The 26,567-nt window shown below is 42.3% G+C and overlaps 1 protein-coding gene across 5 annotated transcripts in view; it reads right to left on the bottom strand.

Moving 5' to 3' along the window:
- Positions 1–26,567, bottom strand: part of AOAH (acyloxyacyl hydrolase) — a 77,854-nt gene that overhangs the window by 29,187 nt on the left and 22,100 nt on the right. For all 5 annotated transcript variants that reach the window (XM_083826089.1, XM_083826090.1, XM_083826091.1 and 2 more), the window contains 8 exons: positions 18,939–18,998; positions 13,471–13,541; positions 12,293–12,353; positions 11,740–11,810; positions 11,067–11,115; positions 10,586–10,634; positions 9,396–9,490; positions 1,843–1,934 (listed from right to left, as the gene is read on the bottom strand). In XM_083826089.1, coding sequence (XP_083682215.1) covers positions 1,843–1,934; positions 9,396–9,490; positions 10,586–10,634; positions 11,067–11,115; positions 11,740–11,810; positions 12,293–12,353; positions 13,471–13,541; positions 18,939–18,998 — 548 coding nt within the window. The remainder of the gene's footprint in view (positions 1–1,842; positions 1,935–9,395; positions 9,491–10,585; positions 10,635–11,066; positions 11,116–11,739; positions 11,811–12,292; positions 12,354–13,470; positions 13,542–18,938; positions 18,999–26,567) is intronic.

Raw genomic sequence — 26,567 nt, 5'->3', positions numbered from 1 at the left:
CCCACAGGGAAGCTGATGAGAAGGCCATGCTCTGAGCCACGAGTACCTGGCCATGGCTATCGGAGCTGTTGATCTTGTGTTTGAACTTAGGCATCGAAGAAATCAGATAACCGAAATACCATGGCTCAAGAACAGCCAACTTCAACAAATGCAGAGGAACATAAGACAATTATAAGTTTTGAAACCAGCAATAAAAAGTAACTACCTACATAGAAACATATGATAACACTAACTAGTAAGCAAGTGATAGGCTATGCAAGGAATGTGGGAGGTCTTTGGCTTTCAGTATAGCAGGCGGGGGGATGAGGAGAAGCAAACAAAACTTCTTGGTCAGAGCATACACTCCTTAGCTAATCCGTGGCATCCCTCTTCACTGATTAGGGGGTGGAAAGGATGGGCACAGCCTGCATCAGTTTGCATCTCTGTTTCTGCAAGCTCGGTGTAAATGGGAGCCTTCTGCAAGTTGTCCTCTCCCACTGCACATTACCTACTGGTCTCCTCTAGACTTCATTGTTGTGCTGTGAGATTTTGAGCTGCTTCTCTTGAAAATGCAAAAAACAAACAAACAAAAAAAAACTCCCAAGCAGTCCTCCTTTATTTTCTTCCAGGCATGGAAGAGGTTAAAAAAGAGATCAAAAACTCAACACTGGCCCAAGGTCTATTGCTGGCAATGCCAGGGTCGGTACTAAGCTCCTGTCACTTGCCAACTTCAGATCCTTTGCAACCCAGTTAATTACTGTGTATAGAGCAGCTGGATATTGTAATCGATCTGTAAAGGCCAGTTTTGTTGCTATCTCTGAATGAGGAGGCTGCATGGGTCTTCTCTGTTTGGCTTGTCAAGTAGTATACAACATTAAAACACACACCCTGTGAATGTAACTGAGGTTGGGAGTCTGGTTTGTGCACAGGCAGAAAAGAACAAGCAGAAGGAACAACTGTATGGTGCAGCAGATATCTTTCCTGGAAGACAGTATACTGTGCCAAGTTTTAGTTCTGTTGGTGTAAGGGCCTCTGTAGACTTGCCTCATGCAAGTTTGGCATTTCACTGTATTCATGACCTGTCTTAGACACATCAAATAAAAAATACCTAGAACCCAGGCCAGACCAGGCACTTTTGAGGTATTGTACCCTTTAGTTCTGGCAGGAGGCAATGGTCTCTTAATGCTAGCCAAAAAGATGACTGAAAAATACTTCTTTTTTTTTTTTTCTTTTACTTCACAGTTCAAAATGCCGATATTTCAAGGTGTTTTCTTTATGTTTGCACTTTATTTTCTTTACCTTCTGGCTGAGACTTAGACTTTTTTTTCTCTCCATCTATCCCAGCAGTCTTCCCCATCCACATGAAGTGATTCAACAAGGTAAATCAAGTCACATACTTTTCCCTTATTCTTTTGCAACTTCCCTCTCAATGTGAAAAAAACAAAACAAAAGAATGGGGAAGAAAGATCACCTTTTCCCCCAAAAGGAACACCATCAAAATAACCTCAGGTTATCATTTATTCTACTGTTTCAACAACAAAAAGGAAACAGGATGAAAAGGGGAGAAAAAAAAAAAAGGAAAATGCTGATTTTGTTAGTTTCAGTCATGCTTATTTCTCCCTGCCCCAGAAGTTTGAGATAATTTTTTTTTACTACTTTTTTTTTTCTTTTCTTTTTTTCTTCCTTCTAAGGACACAGTAATGTCCATATATTTAAGATTTTTAAAATATTGCTAGATTACCTTGATTTCAGAAATCAAGCTGACTAGTGTTTTTTGTCTTTCCTTCCAAGTACTATTTGTCTCACAATGTTTTGAGGGCCTTCAAACTTGTTACAGCTCACCCTCCTCATCCATTAGCTTACCCAATGGTGGAGTTCAGGAACCCAGTGATCTCTGAGAACTGGGGCCAGTCAAGCTCGTCAGTGAAAGCCATGGGGAGGTTAGCAAATGATTTCTGAAAGAGAAATTTTTAAATCAGCCTGGTTTCATATTCACAGCCCCAAACCAACAATTGTAACAATAGGTATAGTGGTACTTATTTACACATGTACTTAAGAAGTTGAGTCTTGCATGACAGGCTTACGAAGGGGTGGATGAAGGAGGAGCAGAACCAGTGGCACACAGAGATGGCTGAATCGCATCTACTGGCACCCTTTGATTTTGGAGGGGTCCAAAACTCCTCCTGAGGTGTAGCACATGCTGCAGGTGCAGACTGCCAAGGCGGCAGCTCTTTGCTGCAACACTGCCCTGCCCAAAGGTGGGTCCACCTGGGCACAGGAAGAGTAGACAGCACAGTGTCCCCAGCCTCTATTGCAGATGGAGGGGAAGGCAGGGATGATGCTGAATTCAGTCCAAACTCCCTTGCTCTCTCTAACGTCATAAACCATGAGCATCCAGCTTTTAAAAACCTCTAACTGGTCTTTACTGCAAATGTCCTCTTTTCCTGCTTTTGCTGGTATTACTCCCTAATGCTTTTTTTTTTTGTATTTATTTTAAGTGACTGCCTCTGCAAAAGCCTCAATGCAGATGCAAGCTCTGCTGCACATTCGAAACACTGTGCCCAGTTCATCTCCACTTTGATTTGTGAAAGTGCCAAAACTGGTGAAAGACGAGAAAAATGGCCTCAAGAAATTGTGTTGCTGCACAAGGACAAGAACATGCAGTAAATTTCCAGCTTCTCCTAGTCTGGACTATGCTTACAAAGACAAATGCATAAATCCAGCATACTCAAACTGAAAAACTGTTGATGAAAAAGGTAATAACCAAAAGAAGGTCAAAACATAAAATAAGAGAAATTACAGGCTGATTTAATCGGTGTAATTTATTAGCTTCCTTTTCTTTTGAATCAATTGTAGGGTTTCCTTAAACCCGCACTGCTATCAACAGCAAGCAGATGGTAGTTTTTCCTCCAAGAAGGTCAGAGGTAACTGAGAGCTAAATCCTGGTGTCCCCAAAAAGTCCTCCTTCTCACAAAATTATCATTTATGTGAACAGGAGTTTAGCCTGAGTATATGGCTACAGGCTTTGTAAGAGACTGGGGGGAGATGGTGGGAAAGGGGAGGAGAGAAAAGAAGGGGGGAGGGAAGGAATGAGGGGGGATGAAATCCTGAAGCCGAGCTCTGAGAAGCCTAATGCAAGCAGATGCCAGCGTAAAGCATGAAACAGCGTATTTGACCTACTTACGGTAGATCTGCATTAGTTACCAGGGTGAAAATGGGTCTGGCTTAATAGCTTTCAGTTGGTTCTCTCTCATATATATGTGCTTGTATCCTTGGCTGTATCTGTATATGCACACACACACACACACACACACACATATATACACATACACACACATACATATGTTAAAGACTGGAGGGAACTTCCAAACCTGTCTTCTTCAAATGTGATAGCTTTGTGTACAAACAGGCCCTTAATCAAAGGGCTAAGCAGAAATGGAGGGGTACAGCATGGCTTGGCCATTTGGAGTATTTGGATTATTTAAAGGCAGCTGAAACATTGAAATAAGTGACTTAACATAGAGCAAGCTGTAGATATGGTCTCTTACTAGTCACAGCATGTATGTATATACAGAGAGCCCAAAACAGATTAAATATTTTTTTTAATCAAACCCTTCTATGACCAAGCCTCTCATTATTTCCATTAGCACTCCACAATAATGTTTTCCTTGGACAAGGCCCATAATAATTTTTAACTTTTTTAACTGTTTTTTTTTTTTTTCTTTTTTTCCCGCCTGCAAACTTAGCTTAAATATGAATTAGCCAGAATCTGATTGAGTTGCAAATGGTTTTGCAAAGAAATGTTTGAGCCCAGAATTATAGCTGCATTTAAAAACTGTATATACGTTTGGCATTGACACTGCTCCAGCAAAGCACTTAAAACCAGACTTTTCGAGATATTTCAGAACCAAAAGGTGAAGATGAGTATTTAATGGAAATTTCACAAGAATGCTAGACCTTGAACTCACAGGGTTGCAATTTGGAAAGCACGGTCTAACAGAATGCATTTTGCTTAATCTCAGATGCAAATGTGACCCACACTAGAGGTGGATCTATGCTGACTTTTAGCTCAAAACTTCTGAGCACAGCCTTGTTTAAATACCATTCTCTAGACTATTCTGGCTGAGAAAACATGCTTCAGCCTACGTGTCATATTTTAGCAGAGAATGATTAGAAAGTTTTTCCAACCTAGCTTCAAAGGCTGTATTTTAGTCTCAAATGCTGCAGACGGGTCTCACTTCGAAGGAACCTTCTCATCTCCTAGATGTGTCCCAGCTTGAGACACGTCTCCCAGAACCCTCCTGTTTCTCTTGCACCAGGCAGCCAAATCCATGGCTAATGCTAAAGGCATGCACCAAGCTGTGCTGGACAAAGTTAGCTTAAATGGAAGACTGCTCAGCATTACCATGCCAAGAGATTTTTCAAAATATGGCCAAAAAAGGACCCTGGAAATGTAATGCTCATATGAGCCTTTAGAAATGGCACTTGCAGAAATTGTGAATGTGATGAAGTAACCCTTAATTTGAAGGAGAATTAGGTGTTTGTTTTTATAGTGTTTTTAATGATGTTCAAATTCTCTTTGCAGCATTAAGTACCGCCGATAATATTCTAAGTATAAAAATAAGCAGACCTTAGAGCTTGTGAGGAGAGAGCATCCTATCTTTTTATAAATCGTGTACTGCATTTAGACTCTCGCTGTGAAGTTGCAAGGGATATAAATGTGAAATTAGTAAAATTATTACCTTACTTCCTCCAAAATACAGCATCTTAGTCATCACAGTGCTAGTTGGGAGAAACTTGCCTGCAAATTACTGGATTTAGAAAAAAGCTAGAGAATGCTTTTAAAAAGACTTCCACAGATCAATTTGCTGTTATTTGTAGTGGGGGGATGGAGGGAAAAGAAGTCAGAGAGACAAGTGATCAGGATATCCTGAACTCACTTTTAAAGAAATGATGGTGGAATTTTTTATTTTTCATAGGAAATATATAGTATGAACCTCTTATTTAAATGAAACCTGGAAACCTTTTGAGTTTGCGGGCAAGTAGATATTTTGTGGATATAGTGGATTACAGATAGATGTGGGATTTATTTTTCTCTTTATTTAGCATGAAATAGAGATCCAAGAGTGTTTAAATGCATCTTCCTAGAAAGGGTATCTCCAGCACTTTTATAAATGTATTGCTTTTATCTCCAGATAAAATGATCTCTAAAATGAGATTTAAATGTAAGCTCCTATCCCAGACAAACAACAGAAAAATGCTGCATTTAGTAGCTATTTGGAAGTCAATTGTAAGCAGATGGACAGAGCAGCAGGAGTGCAATATCCATTGCTAGACACACTAGTGTTTTTAACATTAGCTTTCCACAAAAACCATCCACAGACAAAACTAACAGTATATCTTCTGCTTTGTTAAATCTCATAAAAAGCATGTCTACTGCATTACACTTTATTTTTAGTGTCAGAATTTTCGTGTCAAAGGAATGAGCATTCAGCTCAATTCTTGCTGAACTTCTGTACAGGAGAAAGGACTGGTAAACCCAAGACCAGTTGACAAGAAGGAAGCTAAAATAAGGGTGACTCAGCCCCTTCTTACATCTGAATAACTCCCTCCCTGTAATTGTGCAATGAGTGTTTGGGGATTTAACGGCGTGATTGGAGGTTGAGGACGCAGCCATGTGCTCTGCTGCTTCCACAGGAACATGCGAGCAGGTATCCTCAGTGATGGTCCTAACGTTTTTTTCTCAGTGTTGCTGCACCTCAGCCAGATACCCATATGGTAGATTTTGGGACTTGACAGCACCATGTTGGTCAAAAACTTTGCAACTGAGGTACCTGTGACTTTCCCTAATGCTACATAGGGTAGTTTTTTGTTGTTGTTGGCTTTAACTTTCAGATCTGGAGAAATAACACATCTATCTGAGTATAGCTTTCAAAGATGTGTCCACCTTGTAATGAATACTCTCCACACCGAGTAGTGTCTCCATATGCTTTTGGGGGGAAGAAAGTACTCTAAGGGAGATGGTAACTTTATTTGTGACTGGTTCCCAGCTAGACAGAGAAATCCAAAGCCCAGCATAGAACAGCTTTCCATACAACAGCTTTCCAGCAGTGGTCTATGAGAATACAGAGCAGGGATCTGAATTTCAAAACTGTTCAGCACCAAATTAGGTGTCCATCTGGTCACTCCCCTGCTGATCAGCCAGTTACCCAAATGACATCCTGAGCCCACTTCAGTGAGGAAATTTCTCTTTCGTATTCTCATTCTTCCCTTGTTCAACTTTTCTGCTCCTTTGCATGGTAGCGTAATCAGGAGAAGCACCCATTTTGCAGAGCCTCTTAACTGAATTCTCAGCATCTCTCTCATAAAATTATTTCCCCACCTAATTAGCTCTAAAGCAGGAATTAACAGCTGCTGCTGATGTGGTGCTGATTAACAAGAGGGCCTGCAGTATTGTTAAAGCGCAGATTTTACTTTACAGTTGTATATGTAAGCACTTGTATACGTGAACAAGTGTAAGGATAAATATGAAATATATAAAACATATGTAAAAATAGAGAAAATCAGTAATGCAATAAAATATTGCATTTCATAAATTTGAATTAAGAGGCACACAAAGTTTTCCCTGGAACATGGTAAAATTCTTGAGGGGGAAAGCCCTATTCGGTATTCCATGCAGAGGGCTGAGACGCCATTGAAATGGAAATTAAAGCTTTGAACTGACTCTAGTATTGACTGTAGAGGAAACCATTTGATCAACTAATTTTTCAGTGTGTCTTATCAAAGAAATTTTGGCAGAATCAAAGTGAAGTTTCTTGAGCTTGATAGCACCAGTTAACAGCAGGTAGATGAGGCTAACGCATTATCCTCATAGAGCCTGAGCATCAGATTATTGTTGTGATCCCAAATTAAGGATGGTTTCTCTGCAGTTAGGATGTAGACACTCCATGCTCTCTCTGATTACAAAACCAGCCCTAGATGTGCTCAGAAATTCCCCTCAAGGAAGACTTAGTACTGAGAAAGGGTGGGTGCCTATTGACCATGAAAGGTGCACTTTGACTAGCCTCAGATCACACTGCTAGCTCTTGGCTTTTACAGGGATGGAAAACCATGACCTGCTGCTTTAACCCTTTCATTTTTGCATTTGAAAGAGGGAGACAATGAGAGAGAGGGGAGGGAAAAAGGATGACAGGAAGGAAGGGACACTTCTCATGCAGACATCTCACTGCAAAGTGTTTGCATGCAACAGTTGTCCCCATTTTCATTCTTCCCTTGCTTTGAAGAAATATCCGGAATAATTTTTCAAATGCTCAAAAATAACCGTTTTCCTTTTTAATCTTAATTCATTAATTAAACCTGCACATGAAGGACATTTGCCAACAGGATTTAACACTACAGATCGAGAGAGAAATATTGCAACTACAAGACCCCAGAGCAGGGTAAGCTGCTGCTATTGCTATTCCATGCACACGAAGAGTGAGACGCAGAGGGCAAGCAAGAGAAGGAGGCAGCAACAAAGTCTGAATTAGCTTAGAAATTTCTTTGATAACAATTTTGTGCACAGGTGACAACTTTCTTAGTTAGGGTGAGCTGCAAGTTAAATATTTTAGTGTTCTTAGAGTTCAGACACTTGTTCATTTACAGCACTGAACTCTCTGTATTTCTGCATTAATATTTAACTGTTGTATACTTGCCAGGTCAGTAGGAAAGTTTGCAAACAGCTGTATTTAGCTTCTCCAGTTCCAGCGATGCCTTAACTCCATTTATTTCCTATACTGTGGGTGAATGGAGTGACGAAGAAAAGCTAGAGGGAAATATCTCTCTCCTCGCTCATTCCCCTAGTGCAGGGCTTTAGCTCTAACTTAGAATCATGGAACTATGGAATCATTTTGGTTGGAAAAGACCCATAAGATCATCGAGTCCAACCATCATGTAACACTGCAAATCCACCACTAAACCATGTCCCTAAGCGCAACATTGACACACTCTTAAATACCTCCAGGGCTGGGGACTCCACCACCTCCCTGGGTAGCCCCTTCCAATGCCTGACCACCATTTCTGTGAAGAAATTCTTTCTGACATCTAATCTAAACCTCCCTTGGCATGACTTGAGGCACCCTTCCTGTGGGGAAAAAAACACTTCTCTCTTTCCAGACAGCCCTTGCTCTTCCCAGCATGCCAGCCGGCTGGAGTTTAGCACTGAGAGAAAATAGTTTTTGGATTTTGCACAGAAAGAGCCACACAAGTTGCTTGATGCCCATCAGACTGTAACAAGGGGCACCAAAACCCACTTCATGATCTGCTCTCCAGCTCCAGACCTCGAAGCTTCTGGCTCTGCATGCCATGACCAGCTCTCGGTCCATACAACTAGTGGACCAACAAGCGAAGACCAGCAAGTTTCAAGGAAGAGAAATGCTTTCTAAACCCTCATATATGTGATAATAAAATGCTGACATAGTCTGAAATTATTGTTGCCTACGTGGCCCTGCCACCATTGTTACTGCCAGAATCATCATCACCATCAGTGTTATTATCATCTTTATTAGACAAGATAATATCAATTACCATTAGTGCTAATTTATTAGGTTCTTCATCAGCTCTGTCATCAGTGTCATTCATCTAATCATTGCTCATAAACGTTTAACAAAGAAAAACAACTGCTAATTGGCAATATTTAAATCAGCTTAGCTCTGGGAGCAAAAGAGGGAGAATGCATGAAACTCTCAGACCTCCAAAAGCACTGTCACTTGCTGAAATTTTGGAATAAGGATTGTTTTCATGAAATTTTCCAGATCCCTTTTCCACAGAGGCCAATTGAGGAGTAGCAGGTGTTCCCCAGGGATAACGGGCAGAGGCAATCTGCACATCCGTGCAACAGGGCCCTCATGCAGGGAAAGACAACACAGTCCTCCCTGGCCAGGGAGCCACACCAGCTCCGGGTAGTGGGGCTCGTGGGAGCAACAAAGGACAGGAGCATGCCTGTGAATTTCTCTCTCCCCCTTCCAATTACTCTTTGCTTGAATGATCTTTTCTCCTGTTATATCATTCACATCAGTGACCTGCAACAGCTGAATCTCAGCGTAATTCACAGCCAGGCGCATTTTGTTGAAAAGGGAAATGCTGGAATACTGCCCAAAGATAGACGTCACTGTGCTGGTGATACTCTACAGTTGTTACAGAAACCATTTCCTTTAGGACAAGTCTATTGCAAACGCCTGTGTGACCCCCACACCTCTGCAGACATATTTGTGCAACAAGCCTCAGAGCCTGCATGCTTGAGTTCCCCATCCTATTTCATATATGCCAAAGATGAGGGAAAACAGCCCAGAACACGTATTTCAAAACCAGGCACCTCAACCCATGGCAGAGGGGAGAAAGTAAACAGCAATTTTGACAAACTGGGTGCAATTTCTCACCGCTGACATCTGCGTGACGGTCATCCACTCAGGGGGGATGTGGAAATGCGCGCCGGCTGAGTCTCCCAACAGCACAACACCTCGTGAGTCTGCACCTAATTAACACATTTGATTAATGGTATGAAATGGTCCTGGCAGGTAAAGCACCCCTAAAAGAGCAATGAAGCAGAGCATGGAGAGCAGTGCTTGAAGAGCAGCAGCAGCAGCTGATGCAGTCTGAGTACACTGCCCTTCGTATGGCCAAAATGTTCAGGCCCTACAATTGGATTTTCATACCACCTGCAGTAAAAAAACATACTAAAAGTCAACCCTAGGGAAACACCTGGGTACTGGGCATGAATACATGAATAACAGGGAGAAAACTTGCTAATCAGAAAAAAAATCTTGGTTGTACTCAAGGATGTAATTTCAGCACAGGCTCTGCTGTTCAGCCAACGTTTATTTTTACTATCCATAGAACATGTATGAAAGATACTTAAACATTTAGTTAAATGGGATTACTCAGGAAACCACTCAAAGCTCTTTATAGCAGGACTGGGTGGTGGGTGCACTACTCACACAAGCATTTCTGCTGGAACAATCTGGCAGTTTGGTAATTATGTATATATTATATATATAATCAAACTTCTTCGTACATTTGAAGATTGCCTTTCACTGAAAAATATTGGAAAGGCTTGCCAGGGAATGGCTCACCTCCAGGACGTTGTTGTAAATGTCAGGCAAGGTGAGCAGCCAGTGGTGGTTTAGTGAGGGCGTTCTTTGTGTGCGTGCGTACACCGCGCACCCACACTGCTTCTGATAACCTTATCTCCCAGACAGCACTGCTGGCACACCAGTGGTCCACCTGGGCACACATGGACACCCAACTGCTTCCTCAGTTGGGCTTAAGGCAGCACTGAAGTTGCAGAGGCAATGACTCCATTTGCTGGTGTCCCTGATCTATGTGTTTCAACATAATAACCACAGTAGCTTTTAACAGAACATTACCAGCAGCCTGTGCTGTTCACAGGTTATCTCTGCCTATCTTCAAGATTAAACAAGAAAAAAGGATGTGTGCCATTTTTCTTTCTCATGAAGTTGTGAAGCCCATTTTCTTTCCCCTACATTGGTAATGACCATGCAAATACTAAAACATCTATGAAATGAATACAAAATACAAATTGCTTCTTGCACTGACTTTAAAGATTCACCTTTGCAGAATTTCTCCTCATAGGGAATTCCATCCTTTGGATCCATGCCCTGTTGGAGGAGAGAAAAGGCAGATGAAAGTCTCTATCATATCAGGTGCCTGAAAAATGCTAGTGCAAAACAGAGACTGAGAATTTATGTCTTGAATGTTTGCCTGTAGGAAGCATTGCATTATAATAACGACACTTTCCATTAACTTGTTCTAATAAGTGTGTATACATTTTAATTATAATAGCTATAATTTAAATAATCATAAACATCAATAAACAAACTCTCATATCTGCTTATTCTGTTTCCTTATAGTTTAATAAATACAATTTTATTACTTGGAATATCCAAGGCAGTAAATACATGGAATAATCCAAATCAGTTAATAAACCAGAATAATAAAAAATCCACCCATTTATGGACTAATTCAAAAGGAGGGAAAAAAAAGAAAAGGTAATCAGGAAGAAATTTGAAAATGCAACTTCTTTTACTTACCCATATGCCATTACAGTTAGAGTCACTTTTCACATCCCAATTATCAGGGCTAAAACAGAGTTACAAAACGGTATACAGTGTTACAGAAAATAAAGAAAAAAGACGCTTTGGAGGAAATCAGATCATTTGTGCCATTTTCTATGAAGAATGTAAAATAATTAGAAATTCCTTTCTGCACAGAAGGGTGTTTATTTTCCATTTGAGTCCAGGAGAGGTAATTTTTCTTGCAAAATGAAATATTAATTTGAAGTCAATACAGGAGGATGTCAAATGCAACTTACCCATTCAGTTTGCATTTTCACTTTGGAGAAGTGAATGGGGATGACTTTTGCAGAAGACCTGTCCTTTTTTCCTGCCCTTTTCCTTCTTTTTGAATTTTTGTTGAAATTCACCAAACCCGACTCCAAATTCAGTGCATGAGGGCTGGAGCACAGCCTCCCTCTTGGCACTGATGACAAGCATGGTACGCACAAAACACATCAGATTTTCACCCCTCAGCCTAATATACCCCATCCCTGGTCTCAACCATCCCCTCTCATCTCCATCACAGTGAAATTAAGCACAAAGCAGTGATGTCCCCTCAACTTGGCCAAAAACAAATATGGATCTCATGCTTCACAAAGCCACAAGTATTAGAAATAATTAAATTATTTAAAATACTTAAAAGCTTTACCGTCTGCCAGGGTACACGGTGGTGTTTCTGTCATCGCAGTCTCTGCCTCGCCAGTGATAGCCCCGCAATGTCTAAAAGCCAGGAGAAGCACGCAAATAGGATGCTCATTGTTACCCTGGCACTTCTAATTTAAAATATCTAAAATGAAAATCTAACTCTAGGTGCAGGAATAAAGCCCAGTAAATGGGTTGTATTCCAGAATCTAAGCTTTAAAAAATAACACCTTGCGCACTTTGTTGCTGAAATAAAATAAGCTGGCAATTTTCTTATTTTTTTTTTTTTTAACTTGATGTTACTTTACCTCGTTTTAATTCAATAAACAGAACACTTTGTAGCAGAGCAATTTGCTTTTGTGGGAAGCACAGCTTTATGTGTACATCTCCCCAGATGACATAAATGAATGATTTTTTTAATCCAGAAAAAAAAAGGGAAAAAAACTCTAGATTTCACTCATTTTCACATGAATGAATAAGGCTTGGCAGAAAGTAGGAGGAATCTCATAGACATTCTCATTATCAAGGGATTATTGTACCAAAGGAAAGGCTTTGCTTACTGGGAAAGTACTAAATTTATCTCCATCAAAATCTTCAAAAGGTAGTTTATTTCTTATGACACTGCAAAAACAAAAACAACAAACACCGTGTTAACATATGGAAGGAAACCTATTCAGAAAAAAAAAAAAAAGGTGTTCAGAATAGAATTCATGTTCTTCACAGTTCCCCATTCAGTTTTAGTTCTGTGCTTGTACCTCAAAGTGATTCTGCCTAAAGGAGCAAATCGTGATTTCTTTCAATATCTGCTGAGTGAGCACCAGAGGCGAAGCTGATGGCCTCCTGTGTGGCTGCAATATTGAATCCACAGCCTCTAGAACAAGTTGGGGCATCAAATCTGCAGTAAAAGTAACTCACTTTTGGACATAAATACCAAACTCAGCCTGGCACATCTTGCAATCTGCCAGATACGTAGTATTAACAGAAGTCTTCTACCTGGGAAAGAGCTGCAGAATGGGGTTTTATGCTGATGGAAACCTTCTGTTAAAAATAAATGGCATACTCCCATTCTGATATGCATCCCTCAACTCCTTACGCCACCTCTCTTCTGTTGTGACAGGCCTAGAAGACTTGCCATTCGCATACCACTTTGCACAAACAAATGCTTATATTGTCAGGTAAAAAACATGCTTTAGGAGAAATAATCCAGCTGATGTCCTTGGCCTTTCTTAGAAACTCTGACCCTAAGCTAGCAGTGGCATGAAGTTGTTCTTATTTCATATTAATTGGTATTCCTTACAGAGTTATGTAGCTGCTGCTTGCCCTCAGCTCAGTAGAGTATGGCTTTTGGTGTTGAGCTGTGGGCACCACAACTTGGTGAATAACACAACAGAGATATTTCTGGGACTCGAGAAATCTCAGGAGAAAAACAGCTCCCATTTGGATGTGTCGTATCTTTGTGTGTATGAACTGAGGGCTCAGCCCTACATAAGAGTATATTTGTACTCTCAGAGCTGCTAACTATATGTATGCAAATATTTTAAGTATTGCAAAAGCACAGGGATCTCTCCAAGCACTCTCACCTGCCTGAACCCTCTGCACTGCCTGGACAGTGGTCGTATGAAGGAAAGAAACAGCAGTAAAGCATACGGAGATTTGTTAAGCTGAGGATTTTCTTTTTTGAATGAAAGGAATGTACCATACTCTGTTAGTGGTTGAGGACTCAAAAGTTTATACGTACTATTTAATCTTCTCACATAGGTTAGCCAGAAGAGGAAATGCACATAGATTTGAGAACCTTGTGGTGCTTTTCTGGAGTGGAGGAAGATAAAAGATGAATACATTAGTTCATAGAGGCCATGTGGCTTGGGATATTTTATCAGTCAAATCCAGAGCTACATCACCTGTTTTCTGCCTAATAACATCTGAAAACACCAATAACTCCACTAAGGATGCTACATGCCAGAGGATTTGAGGATTTAGACGTGACACAGCAGTCAACATTGGGATTTCAACTGAACATTTCACAAACCAATAATGCTTATTTTCAGAAAGCTGTAAAACTAAACGGAAGAAGCTCTCATGAAGCTGTCTCCTGTCATGTACCAAAGTTACTTTTTTCACCTTCCATAAAAACTGCAGTTCTCATGTTGGATAAATACAACAGTGTCTGATACTTAGTGCAGAACAAGTGAACGGAACACACATTGAGGCTAAAAGTCTGGTTTCTGCACACTTGGTGGGGAGCTTTGGATAAGCCAAAACTCAAAAGCAACTCCAAAAAGGGGAGAAATGGGAAGATCCAGTGTTTGCATAGAATGTCCTTGATTTTTCATGAGATTTTTTTACTTGGGAATCTCATAACTAGTTTTTATCTTGGTCAGCCCTGCAACCTGCAAAAGGCAGCTGCTGCAGGATGAACTTTCATCTCTAGTACACCATAATCATGGGCCAATCCAGGAAGCTTCAGGAGCCAAGAGAGATCTTCCTAGTGAATTCTCAGGTTACAAAACACTGTGCTGCATTGGAGATCAACCCCACAAGTGTGCTGCTAATGTGGTTTCATAAGTTCAGGTAGTCTTTAAACACCAAGAGTGTTCAGGTGGCCAATAAATACAGAGGGTTAGTCAGTGCACAGTCTAATTAACTGTGCTTACTAAGGCTGTATTCAGCATGTAAATATGAAGCAGTTGAGCAGATGGACATACTCATTACTTTATGCAAAGGATGGTAATTATTTATATTGTCATAGCACTTCTATCCTTGGGTCAGTCCCTTGTGTTACACACTTTGCATACACAGAAGAAAAGTAAGATGGTTCTTGTGCTAATGAGATTACAACCCAAACCTAACATCAAACAGAAGGTAAGGGCTGGATACAACTCAGGAGAGGACAATGCAAGGCTGCTAATTGCCATGAGGGGCAGTAACTTCAGCATATAAAGTTCTGAATGATGGAGGACTCTGAGGTGTCACTGCAGGGCAGAGGCGCAGCCCTGCAGCGGTGCTTAGGGCACTGCCCTGCAGCTCCAGCAAAGGCAGGAAGGTGTTCGCTTGGATAGGCAACAAGGGATGGTGGAGATGAGAGTCCCACTCTGTTCAGAGTGGGAAGAAAAAAGGAGGACTCGGGGGAGCCAAGAGACAAGAAACCTGCAGAAAACCCCAGTGAACTCTCCTCAGCCCTGTCAAACTCAAATGACATGGGGAGACAGTGACAGGACAAGGGGGAATGGTTTTATACTAAAAAGAAGGAAGATTTAGATTAGATGCTGGTTGGAAATTCTTTACTCAGAGGGTGGTGAGGCACTAGCACAGGTTGCCCAGAGAAACTGTGGCTGCCCCATCACTGGAGGTGTTCAAGGCCAGGCTGGATGGGGCCTTGGGCAACAGGAATGCAGCCCTCCACTTTACGCTTGGCCCTCTCTCTGCAAATATCATGTTTTTACCTTGACACCTCATTGTTTGCCATCTAACCAACCACATAGCTTAGTGGCACAATTTTAGTGGAGGTTTTCATCCTCTCTCTTCTACTGTGTAATGACAGTGCACAGCTGTGGAGGGTGTGCGTGCCTATGCACATATGGCCAGGTAGGCAGAGACTGGGAGGCATGAAAGCAGGATGCCAGCTTTCTCAAAGTGCTTTGCAAACCTCTGTATGCCTTCCTGGAAAAAAGAAACCACTTCCCCCACCTCCTCCATGTAGGACTAATCCCAGGGCTGCCTAGAAAAACACTAGAGGCTTTTAAAGCTTTCCATCATGTTAAGATCTGTGCTGTCTTCATTTGAGCTGTTGGCTTCTCACTTCAGCCTAAATCACAGCAGGCAAAGTCTTTGAAGTTAAGGCATCTGGAGCCAAAACTCTGCCAGAAATACAAACTACAGGGCTTCCAATAAATAAATTAATAAAGCAGACCTCTTTTTATTCTGCTCTCAGGCTTCACTTAAAGTTCACCCTTTGCTGTAAGTAGAATAAAACCTTTCCTGCCTTTTTCTCAGCTAGTCATGAAAATTGCAGCCAACTAGTGCTCCATTAGCTTCAGAGACAATCCTGCAGCCCCAGCAGACTGCCCAGCTTTGGCATGATGGTGTCCTGGGAGAAGTATGGGCTATGCTGAGCTGGGCTTTGAGGACTAGCTGCAGAAGTTGTCTGCAGCTGCTGCTGGGTCCCCAGCCTTTGCGTCCTCACAGTAAGTGGGGCCCAGATGTAACTCTTTGGCTTTGCTTACATGGCCTCAAAAGGCAGCAAAGGAGCACAGGGATAATTTTTGTGTGCACATGTAAGAGAGAAGAACACGGGCGAGCAGGCACATTCCCAGCTGAGCCATGCTACAATTGCAGAACATGTCTTAGGGAAGAGGCAGGCTACTTTCCCTTGAGTAGCCTTAGTGGGTGAGCAAGAGGCTGGTTCACGATCTGCTCTGCCTTACAATTCTCTTTTGGCTCCCTCTGTGGCTTCCCACTTCTCCTGCTGCAGAAGTATGAGTTACAGACAACATGTAGTCACTACAGGACTGTAAGCATGGAGCTTACTCTCATTAAATGCTAATGCCACAACTCTTCTGCCTGAAGTATTTTTTTCTCTGTTGTTGCTGAAATATGCCTCTTGGTATCTTTTCCATCCATAAGAAAAGTTAGTGCTGGAGGTGCTCACAGTGATTGATAACTTTTCCTCAATGCCTATTAGCATTCCATAATGACATTTCAGTAATTATTTTAATTGGTTTTACAAAAAAAAAAATGCCCCTGGTGTTTGTTTTAAAGCAGTCACTCACAGATGGCTTACTACATTTAATGAATGGAGATACTTATTAGATATTTTGGGTTGTAGCCTTTTTCAACAGAACTCTACATCCGGAAAATACCTTTTTCCCCAAACCTATAATGTTCCTAAGAAATGCCCAGTAAATACGATGGCCCTGGCAGCCAGGCAGACCTCCCATTCTCCTTGCCAACAGCCATAATCACCTCTGTTTTATGCACAGCTGCATACAGCTGCCAAGCAGAGCTGGGGACAGTTAGCTTGCAAGAACCGCTCCAGAAGGCTGGGGAGTCCTTTCCCCAAACACATCACAGGACAAAAGAACCCAAAATAGTGGCTGTGGGAAGAATGCACAGATATAACTTGTTGTTTCCCTCCAACGTGGGTCAAAGCTCAAAAGAGGCCCAGTGAATGCTTTTCTATTTTCTCTGGCCTGGATGCAGAGATGTCCATGTACCACGTGCAGGGTGTTCTCGGATCCTCCAGCTTTCATCACACGTTGCCATTCTGGACTATGCAGGGGCTCATGCAGGGCAATACACACTGCGCTCTCCTGGTGACATTCCTTTCTGCTTCTTACTACATTGCTTTTCGGGATTTCAGATGAAATTAACTGCAACCCAGGTGAAGGGGAAGCTGCAAGAGACAGTTATGCCCCTAGTGTTATTTTAAATTTTCTAGCTTTAAAATGTGTTTCTAAAAAGATCATTTCAAGAAACACACTAGGAATAACTGCAGGAGAAGCCCAAGTAATGACATGCTATTTGTTTTAATTTGAGCTGACCTCATATTGTGCAGTTATGTAGGCTTCGAAATACACTGGAGCCCAGCTCAGCCACGCTGCATTTAGCCAGGGCACAGCCTGCTCATCCTTCCTGCTGATAAGGGGCAAGTAGGAGCTGCAAGAGGCCAAGGGCACAACAATAGAGAACAAGGAGGTATAGAGGCATTGCGGGGCGGCTTTGAGGACACAGAAGAGCATTAGCAAGTTGGAAGAGACTCCATTGTGCCAAGAACTGATACCAACCTACCTTGGAGAGCCCAAAGGACATGGTATGGCTGGCCCGTGGAAGCCAGCCACAGCCTGCCACACAATGGATGCAGCCTGCCATGCCAAGGGTAGAAAAGAGGAGGGATTGCCCTCCTCATTCCGTCTTGTGGAGCACATGCAAAGGAGGTAAGGAGCCCTGCATCCTGAGAAGCAGCAGTTGCACATTGATCCCTCTCCATCCCCACACCTGTGCCCAGGCTCAGTCCGACAGCGAGGTCCTCCTTGACTCAGTGTCACGCTGCAGGCATTAGCACATGGACTTGGGAAGGGGATTAGAAATGGCATGTAATTTGAGTGGAAATCTCAAGCCATCAGAAGCACAGCACCAAAAAGGAAGGAAAATGAATAAGATCCTGCTGGTTGCTGTTCTGCAGGAACGGAGACCCATCTCTCCAGTGCATTGTTTATTTCCCTGGCATCACAATTTGGCAATTGCCCAAAGGCTAATTAGGCACCTTGATTTTCTGTTTTGTGAGTAGCAACACAGTGAGGGTTCAGGAAGAAGCAGTATCAATAATTTCTTCACAAAGAACAAAAAACATTTGCTCTGCATTAAGTGCCTGAAGACAACTGGAAGCGAACTCTATAGCTGAGCTGACTTTCATAAATCAGAATAAAAGCAGCTCTTCCCTTCTCTGCCACTGAGAAGAGATCTACTATAATCTGAAAACTGATGGAGGCAGATTTCCAATCCCAACTTTCAAGTTTAGAGGCACAGAAAGGAAAAACTAAGTAGAATTTGCATTTAGGCCACTGCCTGAATTTCAGACAACCCCAAAGAGCACTCACTGTGCTCTGAGGCAGCAACGCAGCTCATGAGACTTCCCCCTACATATGGCTACAAGGGCAAGGCAGGGATGGCAAAGGGGAAGCATGAAATGAGGAGGAGCTGAGGCTCAGCAATGATAAACACTGACAGAAGTTTGAAGGAAGGATGCATCTCTGGGAGTAAGGGCACAGCGCAAGGCTGAGTGGAAAATACCTAACTTTGAAAAAAAAATCTAAACAAGATTTCTACATGCTTGTATTTTTCACAAGTGAGTGTCTCAGTGTGGAGCTGCACTATGGAGCCAACACATGTGATGTCCTCAGCTGCTGCACAAATTTCAGACACAAATTTATGTCTTGGGTGGGTACAGACAGTTATCCATACTTTAAAAGGAGTCTGCATTTTTTGTGAGGTTTCACCTGCTCTCCCCATATTTTACATTTCCCCTCTGTAATCTCCCTCTCCTTTCCAGTCTCACTTGATAGAGAAGATCCTACACTAGCTAGGAGCAAGTCAGCATCCAATTCTATGATGATCAGATAGGTTCACAATTAGCCAAAACGAGCAAGGACTTACTCTTGATAAAATGCAAATACAGCGTAAAACACCCTAATGCCACTGATTTCTTACCAGATCCTTGGAAGTCTTCAAAATCCTTTTTGCTTTCCATATTGCAGTACTCAGCCCCACCTAGGAAAGCAAGAAAAAAAAGACAAAAACAAGGAAAAAGAGATCAGCTTCACAGTATCTTACCATTTTTTCTCCTCCTTTTTTTTTTCTTATTTTTATTATTTAATATCAGTCACAGCACAAAAATGATGTATGAGTTCACAAACTCATCATCATCTACTTTTTATTGAACTAGCAATCAATTATCTGATCACCCTATATGAAATTCCAGTGGCAAGAGTTCATTTATTTTGCTCCAGGGCATCATTTTTTTCCTAAAGCATAGTCCAGATCAGTTTAAAAGCTGAAATTCATATCCTGACTGCATCACGTGAGCTGCAGAAAACCGGCTTCTCCATGATTCCTGCAGAAAAGTAACCCATTCGCTAGATGGTCAGAAAAGGGTTATGTTTGTGCTGCCAGTCTGACTTGCTATGGTAGAGTATGGTCTTGCATGCATGGGGGCTAACCTCATCTGAGGTTCATCCCAGCAGAGAAACAGCCAGAGTGCAGGACAGGAGGGAATAACATCTGAAAGGCAAATCTCCTACTTGGACTCTAGGAAGGTCATCTCTTCATTCTGGGAATACCTGTCCTGGAGGGAAAGTACTTGCTGACAACAGAAAGAATTGCCTTGCTGTTGGGTCATGTAAAATTGCATTGAAGAAGCATTTTGGGATTCTTTCAAAATGAGGATAATTGCATTTAAACAGAAAAGAAGAATGGGAGAACTATTGAAAACAGGGCTAGAAAAGACCTTGGAAAGACACTCTTGTCAATAGAACATCAGCTGGCCATTATAAGGCCATGGATCACAAAGACATCAACTACCAGGGATACCTCAATTCCCCAAACTCCCCCCCAGGTAACACACATGCTCCTCAAAGGAGGAGAGGAAATTTCTCGCAGAAGGCACCAACTGCAAGTGCAAGGGACAGCCAGGAACCTGTAGCCACCAGGAAGATGGCCATGCCATGAAGCGTGTGGCAGGGCTGTGGTTGAACGTGCACCATCTGCTGGTTACCACAGCTGGGGACTGCCAAGCACTGAGAAATGTCCCTGGGGAGCAGCAGGGATACCATACACATGAGGAAACCCTATTAATAAGACAGCAGCTGGATGCCCTGAGATGATCTCAGCTTGCAGACTTGGGTGCAAACTTCAGGCAAAAGCATTTGCTTTTGGTGAATTGTCATCACTGTGCTTCCTCCTGCTGCTCCATTCTCCTTTTTGGACAATATTCTTCCATCTCAATGATGATAAATCCCACATACTGTCCTGCTTATATAAGGCTATCTTGGCAAACAGTAATATCTATGAAGACTTTGCGTGAAGGCCACTGCCTTTTCCCTCAGCATTTAGCATAAAGAAGGCTGAAAGTACTGCTCATTTGCCCTCTTTCAGAAGAAAGAACTGCTTCTGTTCTGTGGGCTTTGATGATTGGTTAAAAAAAAATCAATTACTTTTGAAATTCTCAAATGGAAAGAAAAAAACGCACTGCTGTGTAATAAATATATTTAGCACTTTGATTCTTATCAAAATGGTTAGTAAGGACAAAATATTCTGTCAGAAGATGACCTCCTATCAGTTCCTCCTACAGCCCAGCCTACTGTATAAAGTACTAAAGCATTTCTAAAAGAAAGAGAATATCCCTTAAGTGACAGCACCTTACTGAACAGCGGGCATGCCAGCTTGGAATATTAAAGCAGCATATATTTGCATTTCAAGTAACCATTATCAACATTTTTTACTGTGGATAAAATTTAGCATGTCATGATAATTGATTTACGCAGTCATCAAAGCAAATTAATTGAGAGATTCAAGGGTCAAAAATTTATGGTTAACAATAGAAAAGGATAAGGAAAAATAAGAACAAGCAGCAAGGAACACAGACTTCTAAGTGCTTTATACATATGTAAACCATCTTTGTGTCTCTAGTCTTATAAAAATGTGGGTATGTCATAAATAATAGATGAGAGATACTAGGAAGGAGCCAAGATAATGTTTTCTAGTTTCATCCCACTGGGCAAGTTCTGTCCCCAAAATCAAACATACATCCTGCATTTGCAACAGTTATGTTGTGTGCGCTACCAGTTGCTGTCTTTTCTGCAATAAAAGGACTTGAGGCTCGGATGCGGAAACTGGCTTAAAATAGAATACAATGCATGAAAAGTTTCCGAGGAGGTAAGGCTCATCAAACCCTTTCTGCTGGGCAGGAGGAGAGAAACGTTTCCTGCTCTTGGCAGCAATGCACGAGCACACACTTTAGACAGCTACAGCAATACAGTGCTGAGAAAGTGTAAAAGAAAGGACAGGACTGGGCTCCCAGGGATCTGGCAGCTGATGGACATGGGTGTGCGGAGCCCAGAGAGCAGCCAGCCCCATCCACCCAAATCAGCTCAGCCTAGCCAGCTGATTGCTGTCATAGTGCACAAGATGCCTGTGCCATGGATGGGGCTGGGATGTGGTCACTGGGTTTTCAGTCACTGCCTTCCTTTAATGCCCTCCACAGACCCCTGGTATTCCCAGCTTTAAATTATTATTTTTTTTTATTTTTTTATTTTTTGTAAACAGGTCTATTCCTCATCATAAACAAATACATGAAGCAACTTTAACTGTCTCTCATTTATTATCCTTGTTAGCCAGCTCTATCCTGGCTAGATAGGAGAGCAGATATTTACAAAACATTCCAACAGTTCCCTTTCTAACTCATTTTCATCATCTTTTTACCAGGAATAGGCATATCAAGGTACAAAAACATTGCAGAGCTCATTAAGCAGCACCAGCAAAAATGAGATTTGTTCTATAGCTCCCACCTTTCATCCTGCAGAGGCTTTAAGGGGAATCATTACGATGGCATGGGACAACCAAACCAAATTATACATGCTCAGGAATCAAAATAGGGACCTTCTTTGCAAGCCCAGATCTAAAACATGCAAGTCTTGACTCAGAGCTTTCTCCTCCCTAAAGAACTAATCCGATTTCTGGCCATTTTAATCCACTTGTTTCTTTTGGACTTGGACTCTGTGTGTTCTGGGTGCAACACTGGGATTTACTTTTTCTCCTTGGCCTCTGCAAAACACAGAGCTCACATCCATGAGCAACACCTTGTCCTCACACTCTTGCCTGCCATTCTCCTGCCCCAAACACTGGTTTCTTTCATGGAAGGTTAGGATTATGGTGTTTTAGTTTTGCATTTTATTTTCTGCTAATGAATGAGAGCAGAGGCGATGCTGAGAAAAAAAAGTGAAAGGGGAGAAACGAGTGCTGCCTTCTTTAGCTTGCCTGTCAGATGTTTCTTCAGGGCTCAGTTCTGAGTGCAGCAGAAACACTTCATATTTCAGAAGGTTTTGCCTATCTCCAGAAAGGAGATTTTGCTTCCCAGGACCTTATCCCACCTCCCAACATCTTGTTTTATGGCCTATGGCTGTAAAGCAAGGAAACGGCACAGAGACAAGGTTTGCCTTTGGCTGGCAGCTTGGTCTCCTCAAGAATGCAGAAGCACTCCCACCCCACAGCTCGGTTCTGCCTCACCACCTGGTAAGTGGTTTGCATTTTCACTGGAAAAGGGAGAGGAATGAGAGAAAGTAGTAGCAGTGTTTTTATTCTATGAAACCCCAGACAGTTGCTTTCCATAGTCAGACTTCGTTGGCTTCTAGTTTGTAAAGTCTGAGCTGTAGCTGAGAGATCCCAAGCTGGAAACCAGCTAGAAGAGCATGCCAAAGGTTTCTCTTCATTTGGCTGAAGTGTGCGTGCATGCACTTGCTTGGACAGTCACCCAGGCAGACATGAGCAGTTTTGGACACTTGTTTATGCCCAGGACTGCCACTCAATCTAGCCCAACTGTTTGTATCCTTTTGTTTTTTCATAACCATCTTTTGCAAGAGGCTCCTAGCAAGGCCAAGGACAGATCCCTATTCAAATGTGTGAAACACCTTAATTTTAGTTCTCATTTTCCTAGAAACAAAACTTCTGTTAACTCTACTGCACTGGCTTTGTAACGTGACCAAAGTGCTCAGCCAGTCCATGTCACCCAGAAAAACTACGAATCCTAGCCACAGTACTCAGATGCAAGCTTCACAACCAGGCTTGCTGCAAAGAGCAGGCTGCCCACAGTAATATCCATGAGAGATATGTCTTTTGTTTTGTTCAGAGTGAAAGGTTTGACAGTGGGGACATGAACCAGCATCAGCACTTGTGACAATGAAGCTTACTTTGGTAGGATAAAATGACATTAGCATAAATATGTATATTTTTGCTGATACAAGATGACTCCCAGTAAAATTCTGCTACTGGAGATGAAGCTAAAGTCTGCAGTCAGAAGGCCTCTAATAATCTGGAGCAAAAAAGGCACTCTGAAGGGCAGAAAGAAGAATGAAGGCTCCTTCCAACACCAGCTGTTCAGGAGACTGGCAGCAGCAGGACACCAGTGCTGAAATCAAGCCATTATTCTAGCCCCAACAAAATCAATTAAAGTATTGCCATTTAACTGAACAGGCCAGCTGGCTTAACACAATCTAGGGAGAAATTGAGATGAGCCTCCTGCAAACCTGCTCACTACCTGGACCAGAACATGAGGATGGCAGGCAGTGCCAAAGCCCTCACCCTATGTCAGCCCTTTTCACTTGGTGAAGGAAAACCCCTATGTCACAGGACCCAGTGCAGAAAATCCTCCATCATTGGAGTTGACGAACATTTTTGGCTAAAACAATATCCTGTCATCCTAAAGCAACTAGCTTGGATAAATGTAGCCACTGGCAACGTTTCTGTGCAGTGCTGCAGCCATCATTAGACTATTCTCTACTGATGCAACTTTAGCCACAAGGCATGTTACAGCAACTGTAGATGCCCCCCAGACCTCAGCTGCCAGTGGCAAACCTACATGTCACTTCGACTGCACCATGCTATTTGGCCTCCTGACTTGGATGAGTCCCCAGGGCCACTTTTCTCATACAACAGGGAGCGGACAGCCTCTGGTAGCAAAGAAACATACAGCAGGAGAGCCTTCACATGCACCTGCCTTTCTAGCCCTGGTCTATAAGCCATTGGTGGCAATGAGGTGGGGTCACAGGACCCCACACCAAGTGAAATCTGCTTACTCAGTGGCACTGTACAGCCATGCTGGTGACCTGCACCAACACCTCATCGTCCTTCCACTTCTCCCCACCAACGTCAACGTCTGCTCCCAAAACGACCCTCTTTCAGCCCCAGGACTGCCCTGCCAGGCAGCTTGCTGATGAGACTCTGCCCTCCAGCTCCTTGCCGAGAGCTTTGCTCCATGAAAAGAGAGCAGTGGTTTTTATTCACAGTTGGAGCCAAGTCTCCTAGAATAATCACAGAGCACTAATGGCTTCAGGCAGGTTGGCAAAAAATTAATTTCAGCTAATTTGTCAGAGATAAGTAATATAGTGCATATACCATTTACGTGGTATGCAACATCTCAATTATGCAGATAGTTTGCTGGGTCTCTGAAGACATGGCTCTTTCCTTGACACATGTGATCTCACTAGAGCAACATCATAGAAACGTATCAAAATAAACTAGATTGAAAAAGCAGCTATGTGTTGATATTTACCATGTTAAAGACAATTAAAACCAGAACATTATACTCCTTCATAAGGGCAAGTAGCTCAGCTTGCATTTCACTCCCTTTGTCAGTACAAACACAATACTAATTCTTGAAAAATGTGCATCCAAAAGTCTAAATGAATAAATGAAGAACCTGAAAAATCAATATTGTTGAACAAAGCAGTCATTAGTATTAAAGTCTTGCTCAAATACTTGGCAGGGGACTGAGCCAGCACTTGCAGGCTCATATAACAGAAGTGATCAATCAAATTACAAACCAAAGGAGCAAATGTGAGGTAAACTGCATTTTATGCATCTGTGTCTCTGACTGTATATTATTTTTTTTTCTCCACCTGTAATTCATCTTTACCCAGTCTGACTTGTCACTGAGTTACTGTGGGCAATTTATCAACCACCTGAGCATGAATTCAGAGCCCTGCTCTTCTCCTCCCATCTCACTGCGCTGTCTGGGGACATCAAATGTGCTAAAATGGAGACCAAAGCTTGGGTAAAGAAATCATTTTGTTAATAGGGCTCCCTTAATCTTGGTGAGAAGCAAGTATGCCTTGACAGAAAGTGGGACATAACCACCACTTGGAAGGGAGAGCTTTTGCTGCTGCACAGCCACAAAAAAAAAAAAAAAAAAAAAACAAACAAAAAAAACAAAACAAAACAGGGAGGATGGGTAAGAATACCCTGATTTTGGTGCAAAGGGTTATAACAAACACTCCTGAAACTGGCTAAAAAGCTGCCCTCACTTGCTAAAACATCCCATTTGCCCTTGGCTTGGCCTCTTTTGTGCCTGTGCAGGGCTAGCTGTGACCTTTAGAAATTGCCCTGAGCTTCACAGTCTGCCAAATCAGGGAAAATTTTTGCTTACACGGAGAGCCCATCCCTCTCTTTAACTGAGGTTCATTGCCTGCATCCTCTGTCACCCCAAGAGGTGGCTTGCACTTCTGCCTCAAGCAGAAGTCAGGGTGCAGGATGGTTTAAACTTCTTTTTTTTCCCCTGACACAAGCAAGGAAGTCCATATGAAAAATATGTGTCTGGGGCTGGCACTGCAGTGTATGTGCAGCCACTGGTGCCACAGCTGTCCTCCTGCTTGCCCTGCTACACTAGGAAAGCCTGCTAGCCTCTCACCTCCAGCTTGAGGACTCCTAATTATAACAAGAACAAAAATGGGGAAAAAAAAGACTACAGTCACTGACAAAGTCTCTGCTGCTATAACAAGTGAAGAGGAGGAAAAAAACCCATGCAATTATCAGGGCAGAAACTGTTGGAGACTAAAAAAATTTGTGGGATGAGTAAAGACCTGTAATAGAGCACCCACAACAGGGCAGATCTGATGTGCTTTGGGAAAGGTGGAAAGAGCCATGAACTGTTTTACCAGTTCAGATGGAGAATTTCTGAAGAAACATGTTTGATAAACTTCGGACAATGTCCTGGTTGAATCAGGTTAGTGTGGGCCCTCTCTTCTCCAGCACACATTTTCTTTCATCCCTGCCTGGCTGCACACCCATATATCTTTACGTTGACATAGCACAGGGCATGAAAGTCATATGGGGCACCCACCTGTTATAAAATAAATTCTGTTGTCATTATTGGAATACAAGTGTTTCTGCAGCTCTTAATATTGGGTGAACTAAATCCATCCTGGAGATGAACCACAGCTCATTGAAGCCCATAAAAAGGCTCTCACTGATTTCAGTGGCTGCTAGGCAAGACCCTGTGTAAAAATATCTTATGCAAACCTTTAGAAATCAGGGAGGACTTTATCCAGATGCAGGAAAAATATTTCCAAAAATAGACACCTCAGTGAATCACTTGGTTTTTGACGTTGCCAGACAGCCACTATTGCTCTCAGGTTTCAGTGCAAACTGGGCTGCACGGTGACTGAAAGCAACCACCACAATCAAGTATATCTGTTTGAACGCCTGTGCACGTGTGTTTATGCCCGAGTGTCACTGAGCTCTGACACACAGTCAAGTCCCCACGGCATAATAACCATCTATCCCCACTGC

The sequence above is a fragment of the Anser anser genome, assembly GCF_964211835.1.
Source record: "Anser anser genome assembly, chromosome: 2".
NCBI lineage: Eukaryota > Metazoa > Chordata > Aves > Anseriformes > Anatidae > Anser > Anser anser.
The sequence above is the reverse complement of the archived record's forward strand: the minus strand, read 5'-3'. Positions and strand labels throughout refer to the sequence as shown.